This window comes from Geotrypetes seraphini, chromosome 11 (genome assembly GCF_902459505.1).
Source record: "Geotrypetes seraphini chromosome 11, aGeoSer1.1, whole genome shotgun sequence".
NCBI classification, from domain to species: domain Eukaryota; kingdom Metazoa; phylum Chordata; class Amphibia; order Gymnophiona; family Dermophiidae; genus Geotrypetes; species Geotrypetes seraphini.
This window is the reverse complement of record NC_047094.1, coordinates 45,878,610-45,904,605: the sequence shown is the minus strand read 5'-3', so window position 1 is coordinate 45,904,605 and position 25,996 is coordinate 45,878,610. Positions and strand designations below refer to the sequence as shown.

The following is a 25,996-nucleotide window of genomic DNA, read 5'->3' as shown; positions in this document are numbered from 1 at the left end:
TGGTGGAGGAGTGGCATTATATGTTAAAGAGGGCCTTGAATTGAATAGACTAAACATTTTACAGACATACATTGAAATCCCTATGGAAATAAATTCCATGTGTAAAGGGGAAAAGGATGGCGATAGGTGTATATTACCATCCAACTGGCCAGGATGAACAAACAGACAGATGCAGAAATCAAGGCTAGCAAACTGGGTAATACAATAATAATGGGTGATTTCAATTACCATAACAAAAAAAATCCAATCTAAACATAACCATACACTATACTATACCCTCACCAAGGTGGAGGAAAAGCCTCAGATTTAAAGAGCTAAACCCTGTTGAACCCCCAAAAAGGAGTATGTAAAACAAGTCAGCTCACCTTCAATCATTGGCTAAAAAACTCCACCAAACAGCAGATTGACTTATGGTGTATGTTGATTAATTCTTCACCTTTTCTATAGAGAAAGCAGAATTGCTTACCAATAAAGGGATTCTCCTTGACAACCAGAGAATGGTGTCACAAATCCTACTTGCTGATTCACCATCTTGTCGATATCTAAGCATATGTATGTTCACAAGGGCTACAAAACTCTCCTGAGTTTATTTGGAAAGCAAAGGGTCTGGTTCCAGGTGATGCTGATTATCATCCAAGATATGACTCCATTCTCTTGTTTTCCACAGAATCACCCCCATTACAGGTAAGCAATTCCATTTTCTTCCACAGCTAGGAATCTTTATCAGTACTCTGCTATTCTTTGGCATACTATGAACTGATGTCTGTAAATGGAAATCTACAGAGAAAAATTAACTGAAAGGGAAAGAGACAGCAGCAGAAATGAGTAAGCATGGCATTCAAGAAATGAATGCATAGCACTATTCAATATAGTTTTCTTCTATCATCTTGAAAGAACCATTGACCATGCACTCTATCAAAGAAAGTACTCAGTAACATTGTTTGACCGAGGATGCATTAGACTTGCACTATTTGTTTTCTGCAATTTTGTTAAGACAAAAAGATCACTTGCAGAACTGGACATAACCATGAAATGCAAACCCACAAAATCAGATAATGGTACCAGATTGAAAATGCCCTGACAAATCAGCCCGAATGTAAAATAACTCCAACCAAAAAAAAAAAAAAATCCCCCGTCACTAAGACCCTTGACAAATGAGTCCCTGATTAAAAAGGGCCAGCCTTAGGCAGAGGCCACTAGAGCAATCCTTCTGGGTCTAGACAACACCTCTCCTCCTCACCTCAAATCTAGTGTCTCTCATTCCCTCTAGACTGGAGGAAGAAAGGGACAGAGATTGGGTTGGAAAGAGGGAGTTATGCTAGGAGGAGGGCAGGGAAAAGAGGGGGAAGAAATGCTGGATCCAAGGTGTGGAAGGAAGGGAAGAGAGGAACAGGGCAAAGACAAGAGATGCTGAACATGTAGTAAGAATAGAGACAGGGATACGGAAATGATGGAAAAGGAGTGGATAGAGACACTAAGAAGGCAGATGCTGAATAGGGACACAGAGGAGAGATGCTGTGCAGGACAAAGAGATTCAGAGAGAATATGGCAGACATGAAGAAAGAATTAGTATCAAAGGCTATTGTGTTAACAGGGGCTATGTTGTCAGGATGCCTCAAAGATATTAGTAGTTTTAAAATATATACTTCTTTAGCATCCCTCCAGACCGTCACAGAACAGATGGATTTACGTTCCTCTGCCAGCAGGTGGAAACTGAGACATATTGACTTTTGGCAGTAGTACAAGTGGGCTGTGCAGTCCCATCTACAATCAGTCTGTTCTCAGTCTTCAGCAGGTGGAGGTGGTAAGCTTGTGCAGTCTTTCCTTTTGATAGTTAGGGCCTGTTGGATCTGATTAGTGGCTTTTTTTTATTGTCCCTGTTTGCTGTCCGGACAGAGCTTGGGGGACCCTTTTGGGGGTCCATTTGACCTCAGAGCCACACTCGTTTCCCCCACCTCTCCAACTTTCTTTTCTTTAGAGGAACCTCAGCTGTACGCTTTGTCACACTTCAAGCACAGACTACAGCTTTGAGAACCTGTGGGGTCTGCTGTCTTGTCCTTAACAGCTTTTTGCAGTAGGAACATTTAGAAAAAAAAGTCCTGAGGCAGCCAGTTTGAAAGAAGCTTTGAATTGGTTTTAATTGCTTTCTTTTTTTCTAACCGGTAGTTTTGTGCGTTGATCTCCTGCGCGTGCGTTATAAGTACTTTTGAAAAGCAGAAATGCGTTTTGTGTGCATGCTGAGCGGTGGATGCGGCCAGCATGTGCGCAACGTGCTCTAGCCACTTTGAGGGGGAATCCTTGTTGACTTAAGGTACTGGTGTGCAAGGTTCCCCTTCACGCATGCACCGCTCATCAGCAGTGGAGAAGCCCGAGCTTCCCCTATGGTCCACACAGGAATTTCCCCAACCGCCGATGGTCGGGAAAATCAGGTTTCCCTTACCGCTACAGCAGTTGCTGTCCGTGGTTCTGGATTAGTGGCTGGGTCTAGTTAGGCCTCGTTGCTGCTACAGGCCTCAGGAGACAGTTTTTCGGCGGGCTTTTCTTAGGTTTTGGTGGGAAGCTCTGCCTGTGGCCTCAGGTGACTTCCCTCCTGTTTTAGAACAACAGGAACAGGTCTTAGCTGTTCTTCATTGGTAGTGAGTTCTGTTGTGCCGCTAGAGTGTTTTGCCCATGATTTTGTTTTATCCATGTACAAGGTTTACTTACAGGTGACTGGGGGTACTGCTTCTTCCTCAGGGGTCTCTGGTTCTTCGGGGGGAGGGGGAGTCTTGGCTTTCCATGTCTGCCCCTGTCCAGTCTCTCCTGCAATTGTCCAAGCAGCTGAGGGTGTCTTGGGATGAGGATTTTTTCTGGCTGACCCGGTTTCACCAGATGAGGACTTGGATCTTAGATCTTCTAGGGGGGATGGATGATGTGGATAATGTTTTTTTTTGGGGGGAGGGGTTTGAGGCATAAGTTGGTGAGGATGCTTCGGTCATGTGCATTTTTCACCGGGAAGAGCTGCAGGAGCTTATTCTTCAGGTGTTTTCGGTTTTGTGCTTTGAGGAGGAAGCTAAGGAACCCTCTCAGGTTGTGGACCCTCTGCTTCAGGGGATCCGGTTGGCATCCTGTTGCTTTCCTATGCATCAGGATATTTGGGATGTGGTGCATGCACAATGGAATACTCCAGATGCGCCTTTTTGGTTGGTGTGGTCCATGGCCAAGCTTTATCCCATTCCTGATGGGGATAGGGATACCGTGCCCAGGGAGGGTGGTTCAGCCTTGAGAGACCTTCAGGACTGTAAGATGGAGTCTCTCCTTAAACAGTTTAGACTTGTCTGCCTTGGCTGTCCAGGCGACAGTTTGTGGCAGTCTGGTGGCCCAAGCATGTTTCCAGTAGTTTGAGTGGGTCCTTGACCGGGTGTCTGCTGACTGATCCTTAGTGGATCAGGAGGTGGCAAAGATTGAGCTCAGCACTTCTTAACTCTCTGATGCCATATATGATCTGTTGCAGGCTTTAGCCAAGTCCATGGTTCTCGATGTAGCTGCTTGCCCTTTCCTGTAGCTTCAGGGTTGGCCAGCAGATATGGCCTCGAAGTCTAAGCTCAGTAAATTTTATTTTTGGAGGCTCTTTCCTCTTTGGAGGAGGAGCTGGATAAGCTTGTTCAGGACCTGAGTGACTCTAAGGTGCCTTGGCTTCCGGAGGGCATCTCATGGGGGTGCCTACCGTGGGCTTTTGGATGATTTTCATTGGTACTGTCCTGGCTGGGGCTTGGCTTCTTTCCCTTTCAGATGACAATTCTTTCAACGCATGCAGTCTTTTTGGGAAGCCTGTTGGAAGGGTCGGGACACTGCCGGTGGCTCTTCTTCCACCCATCCAGCCCAATGACTCTCTGTGGGTCCTTTACCCAGTTCCATTGGGAGCCCAGTTGTGAGAATTTTACTGCGAGTGGGCCGAGATCACAACGGATCAATGGGTCCTAGAGGTGATTTGGGATGGCTATGCTCTCGAGTTTTACCGACCCTTACCAGATCATTTCCTTTCTTCTCTCTGTCGGACAACTTGGAAGAAGTGGGCGTTTTGTCAGACGCTGCAGAGGTTGCTGGGTCTAAGAGCGGTGGTTCCAGTGCCTCCTCAGAAGATTCGTACTGGCAGGTATTCCATTTACTTCATGGTGCCCAAGAAAGAGGGGTCTTTTCAACCTCTTTTGGATCTGAAATGTGTAAACAGAGTACTCTGTGTTCCGTCTTTTCACTTTGAAACCCTGAAGTCCATAATTGTCACTGTTCAACCTGGGGAGTTTGACTTCTGTCAACCTGACGAAGGCCTCCCATCAGCGATTCCTTCGCTTTGTGATTTTAGGACAGCACTATCAGTTTTGTGCACTTCTTTTTGGTCTGGCCATGGCTCCGCGGACTGTCACCAAGATTATGGTAGTGGTGGCGGCAGCCTTGTGCAAAGAGGGCATTTTGGTTCATCCCTGTCTGGATGACTGGTTGATTCAAACGAAGTCTCCTCAAGAGAGCTCCCAGGTCACGACTCGGGTTGTGCAGTTCCTATAGTCGCTGGGCTAGGTGGTCAACTTGTCCAAAAGCCAGTTGATTCCGTCTCAGCGTTTGGAATATCTCGGAGTTCTCTTCAACACCAGTTTGGGGAGAGTTTTCCTTCCTGAGGCCCAGGTGTTGAAGTTTCAATCACAGATTCACTCTCTGATGAATTGTCAGTGCCCTCAGGCACAGGATTTTCTGCAGGTCTTGGGGTCAATGGCAGCCTTCCTGGAAGTAGTTAAGTAGGCTTGCATTCACATGAGCCAGATTCTATGTCAAAGAAATACAGTCAAAAAAGGCTCTCTCTTTTCCTTGAAACCCCCTAACATATATCGGTACTCTCTTTCCCTTCTCATGCTCTTTGCTTCCACAGCTCTTTAGCTCTCATAACCAGCGCTGCTCACCTGCTTCTATGGCACTCCTCTATGACTCCATTCATTACAACCTCTGTGTTTGCTACAGGTTCATAAGTGCCTTATTTTATGGCTAAAATGTGTACGAGAGAAATTTATTATTCACTTGCAGTTTGTTTTTTTTGTGTTAGGACCATCAAGTCGTCAAGAGAGACCTTTGTCCGCAGTCAGGAAAAATATTTCAGAGAGCAAAGACTCAGACCGATCTGCTAATGAAGTCATCAGTGCAATGCAGGTGGAAAATGAGACTTTACAAAAAGAAATGCAGTCCTTGATTAAGGAGGCTTCTGATGTTCAACAAAGGGTAAATTTCGAAAGAGGTTCATGAACTGTATGAGTTCCATTATTTATGGGGATATGTTCACCTTTTAGAGGAACAAGCCTTTCCACATATCCTTGGGCAGTGCGGCACCGTTACTGTGGGATTGTTCACTGATCTGTCGCTACATGCCTCTTGAGAAACATTTTGGCTTGGCTGGCTTGTACTAGGGGTGTACATAGAAATAAACTTTCTTAATTTTTCCAGAATGCATGCAACTCTGACCACCTATGATGTATAATTCTGAAGTTATGTAGCATAGCTGTTACTGTTAGTCACCCATAGAGCCTCATTTTATATTGGATGTAACCCCAAAACGGAAAGAAAGAGTTGGATTCTGTACACTCTGTGTTGCATTCGCTAATAAAAATTATTAACAAAAAAAAAAAAAAAGAATGTAGCAATGAGAATTGAGATGTCAAGGTCAGGAGGTGTCTATATTTGCCAATGTAGAGCATTTAAAAAATACTTGCAGGAATGCATGGTTATTTGTCAGTGCAAACAGCAGGTGCAGCCATTTTACAAATGTGCCCATTGAAAATGGCTTAAATCCTACTGGTTGCTGTGAACAAGGCTGCCCTGTAAACATCTAAAAGCTAAGTTACTCAGCATTTCATATTCTGCTCTTTTGACTGGTTTTCAGCATTATATCTGCTTAATTTCTCTTCTCCTCCCTGTTTCTTACTAAAAAAAATATAAAAAAGCACAAAAAAATCCTTCTCTTTCCTCTGTTAAATCTTATTTCCTCTTCCTGCATTTTTGTTTAAAATACTGTGTTTTAGGTGGTATAGAGCCTATATTTCTGGTGCCTGTGGCTCAGGGTGACTAAAGTAGGGAAAATCCTGTTATAAATCCTGTGTTTTAGGGTAGCACTGATAGAACCTGCAGTTTTGTTTAAAATACTGTGTTTTAGGTGGTATAGAGCCTATATTTCTGCCTTACTAGTAGTCTTACTTATAGTCCCACCAACCCCAGGGACCACTATTCATATATAGAGACCCATATAATCAGGACTACTCAAATCAAGTCACTTCACAACCAATCAAGATGACCTTTATTCTATGCAATCACTGTGGTGCTTTAATTCCAAGACATACTATTTGGAGACTTAAGGCTTGCCCCATCTGTCTTCAACTTGCCAGTATTAAGGAGGAGCTCTGCAAACTTAAACAGGAATTGAGTACAATTAAAGCAGCTTCCATCACTCCACAAAATCATACCAACTTACCACCTCTACCTCAAAGAATAAAACAGCCCAGGAATAAATGAGTCATAGTAGGCTCAGGAAGACTGCGACATGTAACACAGAAACATCCACCTTCACTAATATTACCTCTACAGAATTCCTTCACTCCACTAGTGCACTGCGATACTCAGGAAAACAGAAGGGAGGTGGGACTGGAACCAATGAAGGTAACTCAAGAGAACAAGCGCACCCTAAGTACAAATAAAAAAGCCAAAAACAGAAAACTATTACTGTTGGGGGATTCCATCATCAGAGGCATTAACCTTGGAACACAGGGCGAGGAGACCAAAATAGTGAAATGTCTTCCAGGATCCTCAGCTACCAGGAGTTCCAGGCAAATACTGACTATAATTAAGGAAGAAACTAAGGATTTTAACACTGATGTTGTTATCCATCTGGGAACAAATGACCTGGCCAACAACTCCACACTTGCAGCACAGAAAGCTTTTCGGGAGCTTGGTGAGGGCGTGAAACCTTTTGTAAAGACTTTAGCTTTTTCTGAAATACTGCCTGCATATGGAAAAGGAGAGCAAAGAGTGAAAAACACAGAGGACTTTAATAGATGGCTCAGAGCCTGATGTCATCAAGAAGGCTTCAGGTACATAGGAGGATGGGGAAATACATGGAAGGACAAGAAGCTATATTGCACTGATGGGCTACATATTACTACAGCAGGAAAAAGAAACCTTGCAGAGAAATTTAGACAATATTTTTCTAGGCATTTAAACTAGAAGGTGGGGGTGGTGTATGTACGAAGGACAATTATAGAGACCACCCCCGGCAAAAGAAAAGATGTGATAGTAGTAAAGGCTGCAACATAAGCAATATCAGCAACTCATTTCTTAGTATTGCAACGGAAAGTGAAACGACACAAAAATCCATACAAAAAAGGAGATTATCGCTGAAAAATAGCTGGAAAGCGATGACCACAAATGCTCGCAGTCTAAGCAACAAAGTTCATGATCTGCAAGCCCTGATATTAGAGGCAGATCTAGATATTGTTGCTATCACAGAGACATGGTTCAGTGAATCACATGGATGGGATGCAAACATACCGGGATATAATCTTTTTAGGAAGGACAGAGATGGTCATAAAGGTGGAGGAGTAAAGATGTAAAGATCAATATCCAAGCGACCGAAATGCAAGGGACCTGGGGAGAGGAAGAAGCGACATGGATTGCTCTGAAAAGAGAAGATGGAACTTCTATCTACGTGGGTGTAGTCTACAGACCTCCGACTCAATCGCAGCAAATTGATAAGGATCTGATTGTGGATATCCAAAAGTTTGGAAGGAAAGAGGAGGTTCTGCTGTTGGGAGATTTCAACCTGCCGGATGCGGACTGGAATGTTCCGTCTGCGGAATCGGAAAGAAGTAGGGAGATTGTGGATGCCTTTCAAGAGGCTCTGCTCAGACAAATGGTGACGGAACCCACAAGGGAAAAAGCGATATTGGATCTGGTCCTCACAAATGGAGAGAGTATCTCTAATGTTCGAGTGGGTGCTTACCTGGGTAGTAGCGATCATCAAACGGTTTGGTTTGATATAACGGCTAAAGTGGAGAGCGGCCGCACGATACTTAAAGTCCTAGATTTCAAACGTACAGACTTTAATGCAATGGGAAAGTACCTGAAGAAAGAGCTGTTAGGATGGGAGGACATAAGAGAAGTGGAAAGACAGTGGTCTAAGCTGAAAGGAGCGATAAAAATGGCTACAGACCTTTATGTGAAGAAAATCAATAAAAACAAGAGAAAAAGGAAGCCGATATGGTTCTCCAACCTAGTGGCTGAGAAAATAAAGGCGAAAGAGTTGGCGTTCATGAAATATAAAAAAACCCAAGAAGAGGAGAGCAGAAAGGACTACAGGGTGAAACTGAAAGAAGCCAAGAGAGAGATACGTTTGGCGAAGGCACAGGCGGAAGAACAAATGGCTAAAAATGTAAAAAAGGGAGATAAAAATTTTTTCAGATATATTAGTGAAAGGAGGAAGATAAAAAATGGAATTGCTAGGCTAAAAGATGCTGGGAACAAATATGTGGAGAGTGATGAGGAGAAAGCAAATGTGCTAAACAAATACTTCTGTTCTGTGTTCACAGAAGAAAATCCTGGAGAAGGACCGAGATTGTCTGGCAAAGTTACACGAGAAAATGGAGTAGATTCTGCACCGTTCACGGAGGAGGGTGTTTATGAGCAACTTGAAAAACTGAAGGTGGACAAAGCGATGGGACCAGATGGGATCCATCCCAGGATACTAAGGGAGCTCAGAGAGGTTCTGGCGAGTCCTATTAAAGACTTGTTCAACAAATCTCTGGAGACGGGAGTGATTCCTGGGGATTGGAGGAGAGCGGATGTGGTCCCTATTCATAAAAGTGGTCACAGGAATGAAGTAGGAAACTACAGGCCGGTGAGCCTCACTTCAGTTGTTGGAAAAATAATGGAAGTGTTGCTGAAAGAAAGGATAGTGTATTTCCTTGAATCTAATGGGTTACAGGATCCGAGGCAACATGGCTTTACAAAAGGTAAATCGTGCCAAACGAACCTGATTGAATTTTTTGATTGGGTAACCAGAGAGCTGGATCAAGGACATATGCTAGATGTAATTTACTTGGATTTCAGCAAAGCCTTTGATACAGTTCCTCATAGGAGGCTGTTGAACAAACTTGAAGGGCTGAAGTTAGGACCCAAAGTGGTGAACTAGGTCAGAAACTGGCTGTCGGACAGACGCCAGAGGGTGGTGATTAATGGAAGTCGCTCGAAGGAAGGAAAGGTGACTAGTGGAGTCCCTCAGGGTTCGGTGCTGGGGCCAATCCTGTTCAATATGTATGTAAGTGACATTGCTGAAGGGTTAGAAGGAAAAGTGTGCCTTTTTGCAGATGATACCAAGATTTGTAACAGAGTAGACACCGAAGAGGGAGTGGAGAATATGAAAAAGGATCTGCAAAGAGTTAGAGGAATGGTCTAATGCCTGGCAACTAAAATTCAATGCAAAGAAATGCAGAGTAATGCATTTGGGGATTAATAATAGGAAGGAACTGTATATGCTGGGAGGAGAGAAGCTGATATGCACGGACGGGGAGAGGGACCTTGGGGTGATAGTGTCCGAAGATCTAAAGGCGAAAAAACAGTGTGACAAGGCAGTGGCTGCTGCCAGAAGGATTCTGGGCTGTATAAAGAGAGGCGTAGTCAGTAGAAGGAAGAAGGTGTTGATGCCCCTGTACAGGTCATTGGTGAGGCCCCACTTGGAGTATTGTGTTCAGTTTTGGAGACCGTATCTGTCGAAAGACGTAAGAAGACTTGAGGCGGTCCAGAGGAGGGCGACGAAAATGATAGGAGGCTTGCGCCAGAAGACGTATGAGGAGAGACTGGAAGCCCTGAATATGTATACCCTAGAGGAAAGGAGAGACAGGGGAGATATGATTCAGACGTTCAAATACTTAAAGGGTATTAACGTAGAACAAAATCTTTTCCAGAGAAAGGAAAATGGTAAAACCAGAGGACATAATTTGAGGTTGAGGGGTGGTAGATTCAGGGGCAATGTTAGGAAATTCTATTTTACGGAGAGGGTGGTGGATGCCCGGAATGCGCTCCCGAGAGAGGTGGTGGAGAGTAAAACTGTGACTGAGTTCAAAGAAGCGTGGGATGAACACAGAAGATTTAGAATCAGAAAATAATATTAAATATTGAACTAAGGCCAGTTACTGGGCAGACTTGCACGGTCTGTGTCTGTGTATGGCCGTTTGGTGGAGGATGGGCAGGGGAGGGCTTCAATGGCTGGGAGGGTGTAGATGGGCTGGAGTAAGTCTTAACAGAGATTTCGGCAGTTGGAACCCAAGCATAGTACCGGGTAAAGCTTTGAATTCTTGCCCAGAAATAGCTAAGAAGAAAAAAAAAAAAAATTAAATTGAATCAGGTTGGGCAGACTGGATGGACCATTCGGGTCTTTATCTGCCGTCATCTACTATGTTACTATGTATATGGTTCCATGTGGTGATATCAGCACTTAACATGGAAGTGTCGATTTCATAACATATCTATGTGAATGATGCCAGTTTACTTTAAAAACCAGTTTCACTTTAAAAACCTACACATGTAAGCAAATTAAGTAGCAAGTCTGCAGTTTTAGCTTAGTTTCATTTTGGAGGTGAAAATAAACTACACAAAATTAAGAGATTGGCTCCCTTAATCCCTTGTCTAAAGCTTGACTGAAACATAGAAACATAAAGACTTGATGTCAGATAAAGGCCAAATGGCCCATCTAATCTGCCCACAGCATCCACTACCTTCTTTCCCTAAGAGGTCCCACGTGTCTGTCCCATGCTTTCTTGAATAGGTATTTAAACGTCTCTATCATATCTCCCCTCTCTCCCCTTTCTTCCAAAGTATACATATTGAGATCTTTCAGTCTGTCTCCATAAACCTTATGATAAAGACCACTGACCATCTTAGTAGCATTCCTCTAGACCCGGGGTAGGGAACTCCGGTTCTCGAGAGCCGTGTTCCAGTCAGGTTTTCAGGATTTCCCCAATGAATATGCATGAGATCTATTTGTATGCACTGCTTTCAATGCATATTCATTGGGGAAATCCTGAAAACCCAACTGGAATATGGCTCTCGAGGACCAGAGTTCCCTACCCCTGCTCTAGACCAATGTCTCACAAACTTTTTCAAGCCAGGACACGCTAAATCTAGTGTCTCTGGCTTGAGACACCTGTAAGTGTGCTGGCGTCGGTGTGATGACATCACGCCGACCTCGGCGCATGTGCAAATGGGCCTTGCGCCGAGAGAAGGACCTGCACTGGAGAGAAGGGCTGGCAAAGAGAAGAGGTGCCGGTGTTGAGAGATTGCTTACAGGATGTGTCTCTCTTCGTGAGAGGTACATCCTGTAGACAGTCAGCTGGCGCCGGCATCTCTCTCTTCCCCAGTGTACTGTGGCACACATGAAATCTCAGGAGGCACACAGTTTACGATACACTGCTCTAGACCAACTCCATTCTCTTTTATATTTTTTTTTGAAGGTGTGGTCTCCAGAATTGTACACGATATTCTAAATGAGGTCTCACTAGAGTATTATACAAGGGGCATCAATACCTCCTTTTTCCTACTGGCCATACCTCTCCCTATGCACCCTAGCATCTTTCTAGCTTTCACAGTCACCTTTTCAACCTGTTTGGCCACCTTAAGATCATCATATTCTATCGCATCCAGGTCCCGCTCCTCTTTTGTATACAAATGTTCTTCACCCCTAAACTGTACCGTCCCCTCGGGTTTTGCAGCCCAAATGCATGACCTTGCTTTTCTTAGCATTAAAACTTAGTTGCCAAATTTGAGACCATAGTTCAGGCTTCGCTAGGTCCTTCCTCATGATTATTCACACCATCCAGGGTGTCTACTCTATTGCGGATTTTGATATCATCTGCGAAGAGGCAAATATTACCTGACAGTTCTTCAGCAATATCACTTACAAAAATGTTAAAAAGAACAGGCCAAAGAACTGAACCTTGAGGCACATCACTGGTAACATCCCTTTCCTCAGGGTGATCTCCATTGACCACTACTCTTCATTGACCATTACCGTCCACTCAATCAGTTCCTAATCCAGTCCATCACTTTGGGATCCATACCGAGGGCACTCAGTTTATTTATCAGATGCCCATGTGGAACACGCAAAGGCTTTACTAAAATCTAAATAAGAAGTCTGTTCAAAAAGTTCCAGGACTGAGTTTATAAAAATTTATTAAACAATCTTACAGCTTATTCTATTGGATCGACTTCAAAGTACTCCCCTTTCCTACGTATACACTTTTCCCAACGTTGTTTCCACTTCTGGAAACAGTCCTTAAATATATCTTCAGGAATTGCTAAAAATTGCTGCCTCAATTTTGCTTTATGTCTTTAATGGTGCTGAATCACTTTCCTTTCAGCGTGGATTTAATAAGTTTAGGAAACAAGAAGTCAGCAGGGACCAAGTCAGGAGAGTAAGATGGCTGGGGAAGAACTGTCATTGCATTTTTATGCAAAATTTGCATTATTTTGACGCATTCAAAACACCTTTCACAGCTCATAACATGTTCCCCATAAGCCACTTTCAACATTTCATACGCTTCTGTAGCAGTCTTACCCAATTTAAAACAGAACTACATGCTGTAGCACTGCTCATTGAGGTTGCACATGATGAAAAATGGCCGACCATGAAAACACTTTCACAAAAACTGCTGTAGCTCGAGATGAAAATAAATATCAACAAACAGAAAAAAAGGAGGTTACTTGTGAGTTTTCAAGCTACTCAACACCACCTAGCACATCTCGAAAGAACTTCCCGTTGGTGCACAAGTCAAACTGTCCTGGAACTTTTTGAACAGAGCTTGTACATCATATCTAGATCACTCTCTCTATCCAATTCTCTGGTCACCCAGCTAAAGAAATTGATCAGATTTGTCTGAGAAGACTTGCCTCTCATGCAGTTTTTCTCAACTCAGTCCTGGAGTACCCCCATGCCAGTCAGGTTTTCAGGACATCCACATTGAATTTGCATAAACTTGATTTGCAAACCCTGCTTCCATTATATGCAAATTTATTTCATGCATATTTATTGTGGATATCTTGAAAACCTGACTGGCAAGGGGGTACTCCAGGACCAAGTTGAGAAACACTGCTCTAGTGAATCCATGTTGCCTCGAGTCCTGTAATCCACTGGATTCCAGAAACTGTACTACTCTCTGCATAGCTTTGAACTGCTTTCTTCATACAAGTGTTCCCTTTCTAAAATGGAGAATAAGTGTGTAGATTTTGGCCCCCCAAACCATACCACCTTGAAATCTCTGCATGATGTGGATTTTAATATGGAAATAGTGGCTTTATTAAATCAGTATTAACCTGTGCATGTAATATACTTATGAAAATGTTGCTCCTTATATGTGAATGTGTTTCTAAAATAATAGCCATAATATCAAATTCTATATTGGAAAGATGAAGTTGAATGCCGTGACGTATATAGATTATCAAACTTTTTATTGCATAGCTGTCCTTGTTAGAATATGGTTTTATTCATTAAAGCTAGATAGATAGATTTGAGTATAGTGATTGATCTTTTTTTTTATAGGTCTGTGGTACATTGCACTATTACAGTTTAATTTCTTTATTCATTTTTTCATATTACAACAAGTGTATCAGAAAAATACATATAATCTTATAAACACACACTTGATTTTCCTTCATGAATACTTTAAGTACAATATATCATTTATATTCATATTTTTATAATGTTTTAGATAATATGTAAATCATTGCACTATTAAACAGTTATATTTTTCATGTACAGCTGTCGCTAGTTCCAGCTCCATCATTAAGTACCAAACTGAATTCCAAACTGAAACAGGAGAGAACTGTAGTTAATGAGGCCATGGAAAGAATCAGTGTTTTGGAGCTTAGGTGAGTACATGATTTTTTTTTTTTTTTTTTGAACAGAGGGTTTGTGGTCTAATGCAGTGATTTTCAATCCTGTCTTTGAGATATGCCTAACCATTTTAGATTTGCTTGCATTGCCTCTGTATGCAAATATCTCATGTATATTCAGGTCCCCCCTACTTCCTTGCATCTCCCCTTTCTTTGTCTAGAATTTTACGATCAACAAACCAAAATCTTATAGTACCTTCACTAAAGATAATCAATACAAGTTGGAACAAAATACAGTCAAACCTCGGTTTGCGAGTAATGCACTTTGCGAAATGTTTGCAAGACGAGCAAAACATTCTCGCAAATCGTGACTTGACTCGATTTGCGAACACCCTCCCCCCGGAGAACCGGCATCGCAACCCCCACCCCCCACCTGAATAGAAGCCTTACCCCATCTGGCACCGGCACACAGCCCACAGGACGTGCCAGTGAATGAAGATCTTTTCTGTTGCCTAGTCCTTGAGCATCTGTGCATGCTCAAGGCCTTCTGGCTCTCGCTCTCTCCGAGAATCTTGGAGAGAGCGAGAGCCAGAAGGCCTTGAGCACACACAGATGCTCAAGGCCCAGGCAACAGGAAGGATCTTCGTGCACCTGCACATCCTGGGGCTGCATGCAGGTGCCAGATGGGGTAAGGATTCTGTTTGGGCTGGCGAGAGATGCCGGTTTGTGTGGGGGGGAGGACATTCGCGAGCAGGGGGGAAGCGATGCCAGTTCTCAGGGTGGGGGGGGGGTGGAGCAGTGCTGCTGGCCTCGAGGGGTGAGGGTGGGTGGGAACGAATCAAGCGAGTTTCCCTTACTTCCTATAGGGAAACTCGCTTTGATATACGAGTAATTTGGTTTACGAGCATGCTTCTGGAACGAATTATGCTCGTAAACCAAGGTTCCACTGTATTTTCTGTTACAGCTCCCCAACAATGGAATCATTTACCTACTTATCTTCGGGAAGACACGAGTTTAGAGCGATTTAAAAGCTCACTGAAGAGCTTCCTTTTCATAGATGCTTTCAATAATTAGCAGAGGATAATCCTGGATCTTCTTTATCCACTATTAATGATGTAACTCTTTAAAGAAAAGGTGACTCAAATTAACAGGGTCCCCCTTCCTCTGTGCTCTTTCCCTTAAGTGTCCTTTTCTTTCCAAAATTATAGTTCAACCCTTTTTCCTTTTATTTCCAAGTACTGTTAGTCCACTGTAAGTCCTAATTATGTATAACCTTATCATTGTTATGTACATCGCTTTGAAATCTTTATAAAAGTGTTTTTATCAAATTTTTAAGAAACCTGAAACCTCTACTCTTTTGTAGTCCAGCATCACTCTTTCCTACCTCTGCTCAGGATCTAGTTTTAGTTTAGATTGTGAGCCTGTTCGGGACAGAGAGTGAAGTCCAAAGTGCCTAATGTATATTAGTTTTGAAAACCGCTTAATACTCATGCACAAGCAGTATATCAAATATAATAAATACAAATATCTCTCAGCTTCCCTCCTCAGAGGTATTCAGCACCTTCCTTTCCCCTTCCAGGTTAACATTAGCATGGTATGGTAGTCAATATGTCTAAAGAGGAATTATTGTAGCTGGTGTAAGACTTGAGCATTCACAGATGCTCTCGGCTGAGTGCTAGCCACCACATTTCATCTTTAAAGATCCTGGCTGCCAAGCCATGTCAAATTATGCCATCTAAATAAGCACCTAGTCCTCTTAGTGATCTGTCCAGCCCTGCTATTGGAGTTAAATGATGTAATTAATGTATTATAGAAGGAGCAGGGGAAGTATAGTTAGAGAGCATGGGATCTCAGATTTTTATTTTATTTTATTTTTTTTGGGGGGGGGGATGTGCAATGTGCCAGTAAGCATTCCAATCGTTGCAATCTGTTGGGTCAGTAATTGTATACACCATATGCATGCATGCATTTATTTGTTTGAATTTAGCTCACACTAGGTATTTCAAAGTACCCAGAGGGCTTATAATCTGATTTGTACCTTAGGCAATGGTGTGTTAAGATCAGTGGGTTAAGCATTCAAATATCATTTTTAAATGTTTGAGAAACAGAAATACTTATCTTTACCACAGCACTTGCTGTGCTTGTGTATTACAGATCGAATTTTAAACTTAAATTTTAAGCAAAGAGCAGGACCAAAATCCTGGTTTGTTTTCAAAATGGTATAACTTTTGTCCAGTAACTAAGGTTCCCTTTTGCAAAACCATGTTAGAGATGCTGCCACGGTAAATGCACCGAAGCCCATTCAGTTCCTTTTGGCCGTGTTGCATTTACTGCGACAGCATCTCTACCACGGTTCACTGGTGCCTGTTCCTTGCTTGCACCAATTCTGTCCTGAGATTTGTCCAGCAAATCCAAAGTTTTGATGGTATATAATTTTTTGAAATGGAAGTATGTATATGAGAATAAGAGATTTGGCTAATACATGAACAAAATATTCATTAAATAGGCAATTGCTCTCAACAGTTATCTCGCATGCCTGAATCAGAATTCTGTCTGTGTGCAGACTCTGCTGTACAAATTCATATTCTTTACTGGGGCAAGTTTTAGTAGCGCAGGCAACCCCTGATTTATTTTTAAGATAGTTTTCAACTTCAAATTGCCTGGCTAGTTTGTGGATGAAAGTTAACCTAAATCTAGTTGGATATAACATAATTGTCTATCTCTGATAATCTGCATGCATATTACAAAATTTGCTATTTATACATACAAAATGATGCCTTATACACAAACAAATTTATGCTTATAAAATCATTTCCACTGTGATGCCACTATTTTTGGTCATGTGCCATTTTTTGTATTCATCTTCAGTAGCATTATATATATGTTTGTGGAAAGCCCAATGTTCAGTGAGTATTTATAAACCTCTTGTCTAGTTTATACAGATGGACCTAAACATCCATGTAACTTTTTATATAGGTCATGCAGTCTGAATTTTGCTTCCCCTTTCTTCTTTGACCATTAAATTTTCATCCAGATTACTTGTAGCCTGCATAAAATATAATCGGACAAAAAGGCTAGCCTTGGAGTGTTCTTGTAGTGCAGTTAACTCTTAGACAGTTAGACTAATGTTCAATACTAGTCAGTCAGTTCTCTGGTCAGGCAAATAGGTCTCAAATTAACCAATCAACTCTGTCTACATAAGGATAGTTAAGCATCAATTCTGTTTTTATTTTCAAAAGTATGAGCTTTTGAAGACTGCTTTTGCATTTTAGTCAACAGAAAAAACTTTTGAAAGTGCTGCAGAAGATAGAGAATGGATCTAGATTACAGAACCTGACAACTGTGCATAATTTGACAGCAGACAGCCAGGTGAGACTTGATGGCAATTACCTTTTTTAATATATTTGTGTGCAAGTTTAGGCACACCAGGTCAAATAACATATTACAAAGAGTCCCTGAGTAAACAGAAACCGACACCATCTCTACATGGTACCAAATTAAACTCGGGAACATCTTTCTGCAAATATTAATATGTAATTGTTTATTTTTATTTATTTAATTGTTGTTTGTTTGCTGATTGAAAATAAATGTGCACATTTCATTATAGTTATAAATTATATGCTAGTATAGTATGCCTTTTTTATACAGTAGGCCCCAAAACAGGCATGTGCTTGCCCTTAACAAATAGGTAGCCTGTTTATAAAATTGCCCTCTTGATCTACACAGTAACAGCTTCTGAGTTAACCGCAAGATGCAGTCTCTGTTTCCCAAGTTAGATGTTTTTAACATGGCAATTTGTATGCTAACAGTAAGCTCAGCATCATGTTATCACTTTGTAATTCCTTTGTTAAACTACTAATGCAACTTAATAAGAGCCAAAGTGAAAAAGCAGAGTCTTCATTGTACTGTACTTTTATGGTTATTTCCATATTTATCACTATCTGGAAAGACCCTTAACACTAGATCAGAATCATAGTTTCGTATTTATTTAAAAATATTTCTATTCCTTACAATCCACAGTTCTCTGCAGATTACAATATAAACATGCACAATACAATTTTTTTAAATATCAGTAACAGAAAAGGATATGTAATAGAACATTACTATAATTCTTGCATCAAACAACACAAAAATAAATTGACTTTCCAACACAACCACAAAATTCTCAAAAAGGAAACTTGATATCTTACAGAAAAAATGTCTACCCATGGAAGAGATATATCAAAATGGCTACATTTTCCATAATCTGAAGGCTTTAAATCAGGATTGTCCAAAAAGTCGATCGCGATCGGACCAGTAGATCACAAAGGCAATTCGAATTGATCATGGAGTCCATTCCGGGCTCCGCGATAGATTCAGGTTGCCTTTGTGTTCTGTTCTCCCTGCTTCCCTGACGCCAGGCACATATAAGTGCCCCTCCCCGACGTCAATTCTGACGTCGGAGAGAAAATTCTGGGCCAGCTAATCACTGCCTGGCTGGCCCGGAACGTCCTCTCTGACATCCGAATTGACATCGGGCGGGGGGGGGGGGGGGAAGGCTTTTGAGCCCGGTGCTTGTACGTGCCAGGCCTGGCGTCGGGGAAGCAGGGAGAAATCGGCGGTGGTAGCTTTGGGGGGGCAGGGAGAGAGAAAAGAAAAAGTTGGACTCATGGAGGGACAGAGAGATGTTGGTTGGGAAATGGAATGGGGTCTGGAGGAGAGGAAGTATGCAGGAAGCAGAAAGAAAGAAAGGCAGAAATAAATATTGAATTTACAGAAGAAGGAAGTGCCACCAGAGACTCATAAAATCACCAGACAGCAAAGGTAGGAAAAATGATTTTATTTTAAATTTACCCCCTCTTCTACGAAACTGCGATAGCAATTTTTAGCGCTGTGAGCCGTGCTGCTCCCGACTCTCATAGAGTTCCTATGAGTATCGGGAGCGGCGTGGGCCATTCAGCGCGGCTCTCTATGCTACAAACTGCTAGCGCAGTTTAATAGAAGAGGGGGTTAGTGATCAAAATGTGTCCGAATTTATATCTGCTGTCTATATTTTGCACTATGGCCCCCTTTTATTAAACTGCGATAGCAGTTTTTAGCACAGGGAGCCTATGAGCGTCGGGAGCAGCGCGGGGCATTCAGCGCAGCTCCCTGTGCTAAAACCCGCTATTGCGGTTTAGTAAAATGGGAGAGGGTATATTTGTCTATTTTTGTATAGTTGTTACTGAGTTGACATTGCATATTTTAAAGTTATCTGCCTTGACCTCTTTGAAACCCCCCCCCCCCCAAATATAAATGATAATTAACATTTTCTCGCACAGTGTGCTTTGTTTTTTTTAAAAAAATTTTATTGTTGGTAGATCATTTTGACTTGGTCATTTTAAAAGTAGCTCGCAAGCCAAAAAAGTGTGGGCATCCCTGCTTTAAATGCTTGAGTCTTTTTCTTGATGTATTGCTTGAGTGTGCAAATTTTTCAATAGTTGGATAAATAACCATTTCTGATGGGGGTTTGAAGGTACAGTACTTATGTTTTAAGGACAGTTTGAGAAATTTATGTGGAATTGAGCTAAATTGGATTACTGGGTTTAATAAGGGAGTTGGAATTGGCTCAAAGAAAATAAACCATTCCCCGGGCAAGAGAGGAAAAGCAACCTGATGATTTTATTTTCATAACTCTATGTATGTCTTTCAATGGTGGATTTTGCATTTCAATGGGTATTTTTATTATTATTACTTGCTAACCATATAGAAGCAAATTTAAAGGGCAAACTACCTGAATAGTTTTTTGGGGGGTTTGTTTTAGGTTGTTTTTTTTTTTTTAACTGGCTTGAAGGTTCACCAGTACAAAAAACACCTGCAGACTTACTCACCCTACTGAAACTTTTCCCCTTTCTGGAGAAAATTATATAAAGCTGTTTCTGCTTGTAAAAGCCATTTTACACAGAAAAAAGAACTTTTTTAACAAAATTGTGTGACTGCTTAAGTGCATAAAATTCTCACATGGAAAGGGTGCACATAAATTTTATACAAGTCTGTGTGGAGGTGTTTCAAGAGGTGGTATCCCTATTGCGGGGTCTTCTAGAAGTAGGGAGATCCTGGATTCTCCACAAGGAGAACTGTTCCAGCAGTTGGTAATGGAACCCACGCGGAAAGGGATCATACTGGACTTAGTGCTTACAAACAGGGAAAGTATTTCTGATGTTACAGTGGGTGATCACTGCATGGTACGGTTTAATATTAAGATGGGTATAGAGAGGGCTCATTCAAAAATAAAGGATCTAGACTTAAAAAAAACAACTAACTTTGTTTGGATGGGGATTACATCGAGGTATTGTTGTCTGGATAGGAACATCTGGAAGGAGTGGAAATGCAGTGGGCAAAACTGAAAGGAGTAATTGTAAGAGCGACAAACCTTTTTGTGTGACAAGTAAGTAAAAGTAAGATGAAAAGAAGGACGCTTTGATTCTCAAAAGTAGTAGCTGAGGAGGGAAGGAATAATAGGTTACTTTTCATAAACTACAAAAGATCACAGAAAGACAAAGACAGGCAAGAATATCTGGAAAAGTTAAGAGGCTGGTTGTATAGTCAGGAAAGCAAAGATGCAAATGGAAGAAAAAATAGCTGACACGGTAAAACGGGGAAACAACATTTTTTTAGATATATTAGTGATAGGAAGAAGTGCAAAAGTGCCATTCTGAGACTCAAAGGTGAAGAGGAGAAATATGTAGAAGCTGATAAAGAAAAAGCAAGATTGCTTAACAGATATTTCTGTTCTGTTTTCACAGCTGAAGTGCCAGGAGCTGGACTACAGAAGACAAATATGAATAGGGATGGAGGCGTGGTGAAGGAACTTAGGGAAGTTCTGGTGGTTCTGCTAACTGACCTTTTCAATGAGTCTCTAAAGTCAGGAGTGGTACCTGAGGACTGGAGAAGGGCAGATGTGGTCCCTCTCCACAAAAGTGAAAGTAAGGAAGAAGTAGGGAATTACAGGCCGGTAAGTCTGACTTCTGTGGTAAGGAAATTAATGGAAATGCTTTTAAAACAGAGAATGGTAAAGTTTCTGGAATCCTGTGGATTACAGGACTGGAGGCAACATGGCTTCACTAGAGGTAGGTCTTGTCAGACAAATCTGATGAATTTCTTTGACTGGATGACCAGAGAATTGGATAGAGGGAATGTGCTAGATGTGGTGTATTTAGATTTTTGCAAAGCCTTTGACAGTATTCCACACAGACGTCTAATAAATAAACTGAGTGCCCTCAGGATCCCAAAGTGACGGGCTGGGTCAAGAACTGGTTGAGTGGAAGGCGACAGAGGGCAGTGATCAATGGAGATCGCTCTGAGGAAAGGGATATTACCAGTGGTGTGCCTCTTGGGCCTATTCTTTTTAACATTTTTATAAACGGTATTGCTGCAGGGCTGTCAGGTTAACATTTGCCTCTTTGCAGATGATACTAAAATCTGCAATAGAGTAGACATGCCAGATGGTGTGAATAACATGAAGAAAGACCTGACGAAGCTTGACGAATGGTCTGAAATTTGGCAGCTAAAATTTAATGCTAAGAAATGCAAGGTCATGTATTTGGGTTGCAAAATCCCGAAGGAAGTTTAGGGGGTGAAGAACTTATGTGCACGACAGAAGAGCAGGACTTGGGTGTGATTGTATGTGATGAACTTAAGGTGGCCAAACAGGTTGAAAAGGTGACTGCGAAAGCTAGAAGGATGCTAGGGTGCATAGGGAGAAGTATGGCCAGTAGGAAAAAGAAGGTATTGATGCCCCTGTATCAGACTCTGGTGAGACCTCATTTAGAATATTGTGTACAATTCTGGAGACTGCACCTTGAAAAAGATATAAAAAGGATGGAGTCGGTCCAGAGGAAGGCTACTAAAATGGTGTGTGGTCTTCGTTATAAGGTGTATGGAACAGACTTAAAGATCTCAATCTATACAGTATACTTTGGAGGAAAGGCGGGAGAGGGGAGATATGATAGAGATGTTTAAATACCTACATGTCGTAAATGCGCATCAGTCGAGTCTTTCATTTGAAAGGAAACCCTAGAATGAGAGGGCATAGGATGAAATTAAAAGGTGATAGGCTCAGGCGTAATCTAAGGAAATACTTTTTTACAGAAAGGCTGGTAGATGCGTGGAGGTGATGGAGACAGAGACTGTCTGATTTCGACACAGCTTGGGATAGTCACATGGGATCTCTTAGAAAGAGGAAGAGATAATGGTTACTGTAGATGGGCAGACTGGATGGACCATTTGGCTTTTATCTGCCATCATGTTTCTATATAAATATTTATTTTTTATAAAATATATGTTTAAACATGTAAAGTACATGCCAATTTACAGTTTTCAGAGCAGGTGTAAATGCTCTGTGTTGTTGTTAATTCTGGGAGCCTATTTTATGAAGGCACATAGGCACTTATGGTGCCTGCATAAAATAGATTCCTTTCTGGAAATTTCACCTGTGCATTCAGTCAGTCCAGGTAAAGATGCACTTTTACAGGTCTAACTCCATCCACATATCAGGTGCATAGGTTTATAATACGTAGAACATATGCATAGGTTTATAATACATAGAACACTGTTACCTGAGATGGTGGCCTATCTATTTAAATGTTTTTGAAAATTATTCTTCTGTTGTTTGTGTGTTTTACCAATAGAAGTCCACTAAAAATTATGAGGTGAGAATGGAAAGAAAAGGATAAAGGGTCATGGATTTGGCTATATTGAAGTATAAGCACATAAGCATTGCCTCTGCTGAGTCAGACCATAGGTCCATCACGCCCAGCAGTCCGCTCCCGTGGTGACTCCCCAGGTCAATGACCTGTAGTGATCTATTTCTCTACTACTCTATTAATTTACAGCCTTCTGTACTGTATAGTAACCCTCTAATTGTACCCATGGATCCCCTTTTCCTTCATGAACTCGTCCAATCCCCTTTTTTCATGTCTGTGCTTTCTTGGGCCTCATTCTAAATCAGTGGCAAAATTCTTGAAAGGAGAGCCCCTTAAATGTTGAGAATATATATATATTTTTTTTTTAAAAAGGTGGCTGCTGACTTTATCTTCACAGACAATAATGATTTTGAATGATGATTGTTGTTACTTGCATTTTTTCTTTAAATGCAGTTGACAGATAGAACAAGAGAAGCACAAGACATAATTTATGTGACGATGGAAATACTGTCCAACTGGGGGAATAGCAGCAGCGTGGGCTTGACAGAAGTGCAGTTCTATGATTTAAAGAATCGAAAGATTTTTGTTTCCCCCCATGATGTTGATGTTCGAAATGCTGCTTACCCTGGAGATCTGAGCTGTTTGGTCAATGGGAAAGTGAAAGTAAGCTGCATTTTTATATTTTTGTGTGTAATTGACCCTGATAATGCCATCTTTTTTAAAAGTAAAAAGGAATGCTGTAAGAGTGCTTTGTAAAGGACAAATAGTAGTTTACAAGTTATTTCAGATTTTGCTAAGTTCCAAAAGATCAGCTGCATTATAATATATGAATGATTTTTCCATTAAAATTGAGTCCCGATTTGCTGTTGGTATCTATAATTCATACAGGTTTGCTAAAGGGTTGTTACTTTAGCATGAATTTGTAAGTCTCTAAAGGGCGGGGGTAGGGGATTTCAGTATGTTAAATGAATTGATGGACCTGATATCATTTCCCTAACTTTAAAATTTCAAGATTTGTTTAGCATTAAAGAAAATTTTCCTTGAATAAATTGCAGAAACCTTTCTGTTCTTCCATATTATTAAAAACCATAAATCAGTTTATTCACAAACATGCTTTAGAAGGCACTTCAGTAAAAACTATGCCAGAACCAAAATCCTGATATTTTTTTTTTTAATTTTTTTTTATTTTGAAAGCAAGACTAAAAATCTGGTTCTGGATGTCAGCTCTCCTAACTAATGATTTTACTATTGTGTTGTAAATATTTTCATTTATGCCAGTGTACACAGGTTTGCCTTCTATCTTATTGATGGCATTGATGATTTTATCTCTGGTGGTTGATACTTGTTGTTAGAAGCATATGAAGAAATCCAGTATTGTAGTCTAAGGCTTTTTGAGATGTCTGTATGTTTAACTCTAATAATAATTTTTATATTTGGTGTCCTGTCCACACTAGTTATATTAGAGGAGTGTTAAAGGAAAGGTAGTCTTTTGTTTGATTTGTTTTTTTGGATCTATATACATCTCTATACCATAGAGTTTTAACAAAATGTCAAATCAAGGTGGTTTACAAATTTAAAATACCATAAAATCAAGTAACCCCTTGAGGTTGAGACTATTATTGACTAGTTTTTCTTTATTTTGAGTTTGTTTTTATTTATGAATACTGTGTATTATGATTTCATTCTTTCCTTATGAGAATTTTGTTAACCACTTAGCTATTATATTAGGGAGTACATCAAATATTAATAAAACACTTTACCAGTCACCATTACAGCAATTCTCCCTGCTAAAGCCTCTGTCCTCATTCTATCCAACTGAAAACAAATGAGTCCTAACGTACTTGTTGTGTTTTTAATTCCTCTCCCATCGCGTCTCCTTGAACTATTTATTCCATCATTTGGGTACCATCATTGAAAACATCCTCTTTCTGTGTCGAGATCCTTTATTATAAATCTGAGTCTGATTTCAAGCTCCTGTAATTTCTCTGCCAGGTACAGTACTTGGATTTGCCATTTATACTGCCCAAAAAATCAGCATTAATATCTTAATTGAATTCTTAGTGGGAATGGTAGCCAGTGTAGATATTTCAAAAGTATGTTCCCTTTTAGGGGCTAATGTGCTAGAGTACATTAATATCAACCTTTAACATGCATAAAAGCAATATTTGTTATTAATGGATAATGCAAATAAGGCATTGATGCAGGCATAGTGATAATTCTTGGTGTAGTGTTCATAGAATAGGTTCCAGTATAAGCAAATGACCGAATGGGGGTTTACATCAAGGAATTGTTATGTGGGTGGGAACGTCTGGAAGGAGTGGAAATGCAGTGGGCAAAACTGAAAGGAGCAATTGTAAGGGTGCCTTTTTGTGAGGCAAGTAAGTAAAAGTAAGAGGAAAAGGAGGCTGCTTTGGTTCTCAAAAGTAGTAGCTGAGAAGGTAAGGAATAAGAGGTTAAGTTTCATAAACTACAAAAGTTTGCAGAAAGAGGAAGACAGGCAGAAATATCTGGAAAAGTTAAGAGAGGCTGGTCGTGTAGTCAGGAAAGCAAAGATGCAAATGGAAGAAAAAATAGCTGACACAGTAAAACGGGGAGACAAGACATTTTTTAGATATATTAGCAATAGGAAGAAGTACAAAAGTGGCATTGTGAGACTCAAAGGTGAAGGGGAGGGATATGTAGAAGCTGATAAAGAAAAGGCCAAATTGCTTAACAAATATTTCTGTTCTGTGTTTATGGCTGAAGCGCCTGGACCGGGACCGCAGAAGACAAACATGAATAGGGATGGAGGAGTAATAAATCCTGATCGATTTTCAGAGGATTGTGTTCGTGAGGAGCTGGCTAAAATAAAGGTAGATAAAGCGATGGGGCAGGATGGTGTACATCTGAGGGTGCTGAAGGAACTTGGGGAAGTTCTGGTAGCTCCGCTGACTGACATTTTCAATGCATCTCTGGAGTCAGGAGTGGTACCTGAGGACTAGAGAAGGGCAGATGTGGTCCCTCTCCACAAAAGTGGAAGTAAGGAAGAAGTAGGGAATTCTGTGGTAAGCAAATTAATGGAAACACTTTTAAAACAGAATGGTCAAGTTTCTGGAATCCTGTGGATTAAAAGCCTGAAGGCAACATGGATTCATTACAGGTAGGTCTTATCACACAAATCTGATCAATTTCTGTGACCAGAGAATTGGATAGAGGAAGTATGCTAGATATGGTGTTTTTAGATTTTAGCAAAGTCTTTGACAGTGTTCCACACAGACATCTGATAAATAAACTGAATGCCCTTGGGATGGGTCCCAAAGTGATGAGCTGGGTTATGAACTGGTTGAGTGGAAGGCAACGGAGGGTAATGATCATTGGAGATCGCTCTGAAGAAAGGGATGTTATGTTACCAGTGGTGTACCTCAAGGTTCTGTTCTTGGGCCTGTTCTTTTTAACATTTT

At 41.0% G+C, this 25,996-nt stretch overlaps 1 protein-coding gene across 13 annotated transcripts in view; it reads left to right on the top strand.

Moving 5' to 3' along the window:
* KATNIP (katanin interacting protein) overlaps positions 1-25,996 on the top strand; it is a 154,761-nt gene that overhangs the window by 59,516 nt on the left and 69,249 nt on the right. For all 13 annotated transcript variants that reach the window (XR_004541078.1, XM_033963019.1, XM_033963016.1 and 10 more), the window contains 4 exons: positions 5,072-5,244; positions 13,820-13,929; positions 17,166-17,262; positions 23,010-23,219. Coding sequence is in view for 12 of the 13 variants with exons in the window: in XM_033963019.1 (XP_033818910.1) it covers positions 5,072-5,244; positions 13,820-13,929; positions 17,166-17,262; positions 23,010-23,219 (590 nt within the window). In the remaining variant the exon portion in view is untranslated. The remainder of the gene's footprint in view (positions 1-5,071; positions 5,245-13,819; positions 13,930-17,165; positions 17,263-23,009; positions 23,220-25,996) is intronic.